Source organism: Gavia stellata, chromosome 14 (assembly GCF_030936135.1).
Source record: "Gavia stellata isolate bGavSte3 chromosome 14, bGavSte3.hap2, whole genome shotgun sequence".
Lineage (NCBI taxonomy): Eukaryota > Metazoa > Chordata > Aves > Gaviiformes > Gaviidae > Gavia > Gavia stellata.
Window position 1 is genome coordinate 22,602,698 of NC_082607.1, and position 7,207 is coordinate 22,609,904.

Below are 7,207 nucleotides of genomic sequence, written 5' to 3' on the forward strand. Positions count from 1 at the left end.
ACAAAGTGGATTGTGCCTGTATTTGCAAAACACTTTGGGAAAGAAGCGGTGACATGAATTTGTCACCAAGACAGTGCTGGTAGCAGTACCAAACCCAAAGGACACATGGTTAAAAAGGGAAGGAAAATTAAAATAAAATCATCAAAACCCCAGAGCAAATCTATAGGCGATCTGAAACATCACCGTTCCCTCCACCCGCAAGGAACATTCAGCCAAAGAAATGGGAGGCCCAATGCCTCCGTTAGACCACAAAGCCTCCGATATACATTGAAGGGAAACTAATCCGAGGGGAAAGGATAATGCACCTAGTTTTTTACTGCTACGTAATAACTCCAATAACAACAAAATCCCCATCTGCAGCTGAAGGAACCACAGATTCAGGAAGCTGTTAGTAAAGCATACTGTTAGTCTCCGAGGCTAAACATGCAGCAGGTGAATCCTACCCCTGAAGCAGGCAGAGGCACATTTCAAACGACACCTTACCCTACTGATTTGCAGCTTCTCAGCTCCAGGCTTGAAGAGGTTCCATCGACGTCCACCGTTCCTGCAGTTCCCGCGCACCTTCAGAGTCTTTGAAGCCTGTTCGTTCTCAGCTGCCAGGATAAAATCCACAGGAAAAAAAAAAGGAATGACAAAAGATAAATGCTGTGCTTTAGCTCAGGCTGGGGGCGGAGGCTGTTCTTTTAAATGAAAGAAACAAAATTGTTTGCAAGAGACTCATTCAACCTCTTCTTTAGAAAAAGAGAGCAGAGAGTATATTTAGGTGCTTTATTCAGTGCTCTTGGGATACAAGAAAAATAGCGCAGCTTGGATACTACAAAAACGCAGGCACAAACTAAGAGCTGAGAGCCAAATTCAGAGGTGGTGTAAGCAGATGGGGTCAGACAAGCTGGGTGTCAAGCCAGAATGCTCTCCCAGGAGCACGAGGCAGCTCAAGAGCCTCATCTGCACGCACTGGTATTAAAAGTGCATTAGCTCCTTGGGTCATAACTGCTAACAGCACCTCTGCAGTTCGCACCTGCAGAAATCCCAGCTTTACAGTCGTTGTGGTCCATATGATGCAATACCTTGAAAAAGAAACAGCTCCTCTAATTTACGCAGAAAACACAAGTGGAAAAGTCCGTAAAAGCTGGGCTACTTCTCACCCCAAGCACTTCAGGCCAGTCCCTCACAGATGCGATTCTGATCTAGCTTTGAGCGAGCTATACCATTTACACCAAACCTCAGCCTGGCCTTGCAGATGGTACATACCCAAGCACAAAACAGCTTGTAAAGAAGAGGCAAATGGTGGAGGAGGGCTGGCAACTCACCTTTCAAAATTAAACTCTGCTTTTCTAATCAACCCACGTTTTCAGCTCCCCATCCTATCCCTCTCTTTTTGGGATGAAACTGCCATTCTGGGTGAGACCGGGATTTCTCCCTCCCGCATTTGGCACGGTTAGATTTTAATCCCTTCCTCCGTCAGCCTCTTCACATCTCCTAGCCTGGAGTGACAGCCACCGGGAGGAAGGACACAGAGCTGAGCACCGCTCGTGCGCCCACGGCAGCTGCCAGCACAGGCTCCCGCCAGCAGGTGCGTGTGCTCTGGGCAGCGCACGTATACGTGCCCGTGTATGCATACACACACACACGGCTGTTCCCAGCCCCTGCAGGCTTGTCATCCCCTTCGTGGAGAAGGGCATCTACAGCAAAGAGCCCAGTTCTGGAATTCTCCCCTGAAAGATGCACAACGCTCATTTTCTTTTTCCTGATGCACCTCTAACGCAGGCAGAGGTTCCAGACTGCGCCAGTCCTGAGGGGTTTGAAACCAGGTACCAAAGGGTAAATAGTCCCAGGCTTGGGGAGAGTGGAGATCCACGCTCCCGCTCCTGGGGTTCAAGTCACCTTTACCTTACAGGGGCAAAACACCACCACCCTCCCCCCCCAACATGCTCCCTGCCCCCAGATAAACGGGGGGGACTCGGCTCCGGCCAGGACAGCAGCACAGAGGCAGCAGAGCTGGGACCCTGCTGCAGCCCTGGCATGGCTGGGTGGGCAGCAATCCTGACTTTCTTCCAGCGTTGCTGGGAGAGAGATTGCACTGAGACCTATTTCCTAAACGCGATGCTGACGCAGGCAGCCTGCTGTTATTTTTAGCAACACGCGTTTCACTTTCTAGACTCGCAGAAAATCAAGCTGCAGCGCGAGTGCCGATTATAGCAAGAGGCTGCTACCAGGCTCCAGAGGCAATGTGCCGACATAGTAGCACTCAGGAGCAATGTGCAAACACAGCAACGCTCACATTTTGAGAGACGCGTGTGTTACTCTCCGTGTGCTAGAAACATGTGCACCCCGACAGAAGAGCCATCAATTAAAGAGGCAGCCACTTTGCCTTTTTCTTCCTAGTTTTTCTTAACCCTCATGTGCTGCCAGCATCCATTAACTGCTCGGATCCCCTGCGTGCTCCTGAGCAATGCCAGCACAGTCTGGCAGCACTCCCGTACTTGCCCATCCCTAAATCACAGGATTCTTGGTGTTAGCAGTATCCCTTCAGGAAATGATTCCCTTACTCTAATTATCAATCTTTTTAATTAGAGGTTCAAAAAATGATGTCATCTATTGAACCATCAGCCTGTTTACCTGCCAACACAAGACCATTCCAGCAAATACATTCTGTAGTGCTTTCTCTAGTGTCGTTTTGAGCAGGACAAATGCAGAGGACAGCTCATCGTAGACTTTGGCTCATGAGATTCTCTTCTTGATCGGGAAGAGTACCCAAGCATAGGAGAAAAAAACCTCACCCCTTGCTGTGTTTCCAAACGAACATCAGACTTGAGCTGTGATCTCAGTATCCATCACCACTTGCCACCTCCAAACAGCAAGTCCTCCAACAGAGGCTGGGAAGAGGATGGAAAGCCAAGAGGAAACTACCAAATGAAAACTCACACAGGAGCTGCTGAACAGCTTTTACACCTTATGTGCCTATCTGTTCACCTTCTCATAACCAAATTATAGGGGCTGTGTTCAGAGATATTAAAGAGAGAAAATAGCCTTGTTTCATAAATACACTGTATACAAAAAGATCTTATTAGCTAGCAAGAAACTCCTTAGCATGTGGCTATCAGAGCTCCCTCACCTGGCTCCAGGGTTGTAACAAGCACAGATGCAAGCCACATTTCTGACTTTTCAACCCATTCTGCCCTTGGCTTGCTCTGCAGGATGGGTGAGACCAAAAAACAAAGCTGGGAGAAAAACATCACAAAGCTACTCACCGCGTCTTCTGAGCAAGTGCTGCATACGCCCTCCCACCTGGTCCAGCCCCATCGGGGTGCTCTGGGAGAGGGGTTCGGAGCGACATCTCTCCACAAGGACTTTGAAGGGTGGTGCTTGTGGGGATGGTTGAGAAGGATGAGACATCGGCTGGCAAGAAAAGGGTCAGAGAAGAATTTTACCAGTATGTAAAAACCTCAGACAAAGCAATCACAGAACACGTAATAATACATATCATTTTCAAGACAGTGCAACACACCTTAGACTGTCTCACTGCAATCGGCACCCGCTTAATTTTTTTTTGACTGAAAGGTTAGGACTTGCTGGCTGTGGTGTTGGAGTGCCCTAACTCCCATTGCATGGGGCTCACACCTTGAACACAGCTCACCATGTTTAAGTCCAACAACTTCCAGCGGCAGTTAGCCTCTGAGGCACTTCCGAGAGTAACACACAATGAAGATGTCTGCTTTCTGTGCAGCATTTCCAAGCCCCAGCAGGAGCACACACAGGGAGTGAATTAGCTGGTGCCAAGGACCCAGTACTAGCTAAAACATTTCCGGTTGGCTTCATGACATGCAGCAAGGGCGAGTTGCTTTCTAAGGGACAGCAAACCAGCACCTGGTTGGCAGGATGAGGTCTTACCCGCCAGCCCCATGCCACAGTGCCCAAGCAAGAGACCAGGCCAGGTCTGGAGATGGTGGCCAGGGTCAGCTAGACTTCAGGTCATTAGGCACATTCACAGTGATGAAGCAGGTCCAAGGTAAAGCAGGTGAGTCAGTTTACAGACCAGGGACAGGCCCAGTGAGGGTAAGCAGGGTCAGACGAAGCCCCGTGATCGCTGGGCAGGTCCATGGTGGTGAGCCAGCTCCAAGGTCAAGCCAGGAAATCAGCCCCCAGGTTGGTGTCTAGCCCAGCAGGGCCCATGGCCAGGCAAAGGCTCAGCTGTGACTGAGCTGGAGACCAGCACTCCTCCCACGCTGCTCAAGGAAGGACTGAGCACCCAGGGCAGAGCTTAAATAGGCTGCCAGGCCCGTGGGTGTGGTGTGGAGGCCCCAGGTGAGACTGCTTATGGTCATTAAGAGCAATTAGTGCATGCCAAGCACAGTGAGGGTGGACAACTGGGAGGTCTGCTTCAATGGGCACTCCTGACCTGAACTAGGAGATGCATCCTTTGGTGGCCTACAGGAAACAGGAGACTGTTAATTGCTGGATTTTTTTTGTCAGGTTACAGCTATCAGTCACCACGTATGGCCATGCTCAAGAGACGTATGAGTAAGAAGTGGAAAATGGAACAAGAGGATTTTTCAGAAAGATCTCCAGCACTTGAAAGACATAGCCATGGAGTAGAGCAAGGAGTCTGCAACGGTGAGGTTTAGGAGAACAGTCTGTTTATGTGTGTGCTCATCCAGCAGCGTAATAATAGGATCTGCCCATCCTATTATAAAAATAAAAGTTACAAGTTCTTAGAATAAAGCTGGGATACCCATCAAGAACAATTCCTGCAAAACTCAAGAGTCTTGCTGATAATAAGATCCATGTAAAAGTGAATTAAATTAGTAACAGGATGTCATTTACCTCATTCCCAAAAATCTTAACAAAACACTCCCTTCCAGGTATTTCCAGAGGTCAGATAAGGTCTTTTCCAATTCCATAAACAGAAGCCTGCAGATGGTCTACGAAGAGGACAGGAGGTGAATAAACATAACAGCATTGCTATTATTGCTGTGCTGCTGGAGTCATAGGGAGGGTACAGAGCGCCTTCTGGGGAGAGAAAGGACTCTTCACATGTAGATGGATTTGAATCACTTGGGTGGAATACAGAACAGCAAAAGAACATACCAGACCCACTGACTGTCCTCCTTCAAAAGCCGAGCCTTACATCACTTAGCTGCTAACAATGGTCTAATACAAATGCACCGACCCTCCTGCAACCCAATATCTGTAAATCAAGTCTCTTTATAGGCACAGCTGCTCTTCTTTCAAGATACTTCCTACCCACCCTACATCTTCTCCTGGTGGCTTCTGGTGTGACTGGGGAGATGTAACTAGCTGCTTGCAGGTGGCCTGGCCTTGCTCTGTACCCAATCCACCAAAGACCATCAGCTTCGGACCATGCTTCAGCCCTTTGTGTTACCCTTATGAATTTTTCTAGGTCTTTGCCCGAAATACTGGATTTTAGCTTATTGTAGGACATGAAACACAGGTAATATTCCCTGCTGATCAAATCAGGTCCAAAGTCCTGCTACTGTTGCTAGAGGGTTAGCTCCTAATCGCATTGCCTGGCATTCCTAATGCTTGCTCTTTGCCGCAGCACCGTTTGGACCAGAACAGGGTCCCGAAGCACCCAGTGCACACACACACCCAGCTGGGCACGATGCACTGAACGAGGCTGGTCTGCACCTTCCTCTGAACATCTGTTACAGGGGGCCACCGAGAGCACACCCCTCTACACCGTTTTCTCGCCAATGTATGTAGCGCCTGCCACCACAATTAGGGTTTTTTCAGTTATTATAGTGTGCCTCACCTCCAGGGAGAACACAAGTTACAGCCCTTGCCAGGTTTCAGATGGTCCAAATGAAAGGACGGAGCAAACCACAGCACTTAAAAGAAACTAGGATCTCCTCCTCGTTCTCTGAAAATGCCCAGGTATGTTTTTAGCAAAACCAGAACAATTATTTCTCCTGAAAGATTTACAGAGGAAAACAGAAATTAGCAGGGTAGTTTCTCTGAAAGCTGACTGACAACAACTGCTAACAAGACACGTCCTCTATACCAATAACCTACAAAATATTACTTGAGACAGTAAGACGCTTGCAGTTGATTGAAGCACCCATAAAGTGGTCAAATACCCCAGTTATACCTTAATGTTTGGTAACATTAATCCAAAGAATGAATTAGCATTTACAGCTGACTGGAGAAAAACACTGGAGTTTCCCTCACTTTTGAATGACTCCAACTTTTATTATCCTATTTCAGGAGGAAAAGATCCTGAAAGAAACAACTTGTACAGCAATATTTTGCAGAATGGAATTTTCTTTTTTTAAAAAAAAAAAATCACAATTCAAACCCCTACTTTTCATTTTATTCTCTGTGACACGTGACACTGCAGAAGTCTTGTGTATAATCTTAGAGACGAGCAATCAGCAGAAAAAGCCATTTACAAAGGTCAGGAGAAGAAAACAGGAGGGCTCCTCACTGGGAGTCTTCTAGCCTCAATTAGAGACAGATTTGTCATAGTTCCACAGCCCTGCTAATAAGTGGGTGCCTCATATGGTTTAGTGTATCTGTCCTCAAGACTCCAGCAGCCCGTTCTCACTGATGTGCTGTTATCTTTATTTACAGATGAAGAACAAAGCGGAGAGGCTATAATTACCCCACAGGCACAGTGGGAGTCTGGGGATGAATTAAGGCTTCATCACCCATTGCCTGCACCAGCACCGTGTCCAGCGACCCGGTACGCTTCCCTTGACTCGGTAACAGCTGGGAGGAGGTAAAAGCCAAAGAAAACCTTCCACCCAGAGAGTTTTGGACACACAGTCCCTTTAGCATATAGGCCAGCAATGCCCGGAGGTCCCCATTCATATCACTACTCTGATGGCACCAAGGCTGGCAGGAGGTGGTCTGTTGTAACTTTGAGGCTGGGAACTAGATGAAGGCAAGACCCAACAAGTATTTTAAGAAAACATGTGGAAATCTGAATTATCCATGTGTTCAGTGGCTGGTTATATATACACGTAAAGCTTATCAGCTTTGCAAACTCAACCTGCCTTTCCCTGACAATGCTAAAAATATGTTTCCCAAAAAAACCCTACCCCACTATAGATAGCACTAAATACAGGCTTTAAGTCAAGATTTTGCTAGCACCTTATGTTATTAAAAATACAAAAATCTGAACAGCTTGGAAATAGGCTTTAGAGGTTTTGTCTCCACTAAAAATAAGATGATTGTCAGACATAAC

General features: G+C 47.4%; 1 protein-coding gene across 1 annotated transcript in view; it reads right to left on the bottom strand.

The window, feature by feature from the left end:
* Positions 1–3,377, bottom strand: part of ARHGEF9 (Cdc42 guanine nucleotide exchange factor 9) — a 182,380-nt gene extending 179,003 nt beyond the window's left edge. Inside the window, exons 1-2 of the mRNA XM_059824259.1 lie at positions 3,252–3,377; positions 484–593 (exon numbers count right to left, since the gene is read on the bottom strand). Coding sequence (XP_059680242.1) covers positions 484–593; positions 3,252–3,303 — 162 coding nt within the window. The 5' untranslated portion in view covers positions 3,304–3,377. The remainder of the gene's footprint in view (positions 1–483; positions 594–3,251) is intronic.
* Positions 3,378–7,207: the final 3,830 nt, after the last annotated feature.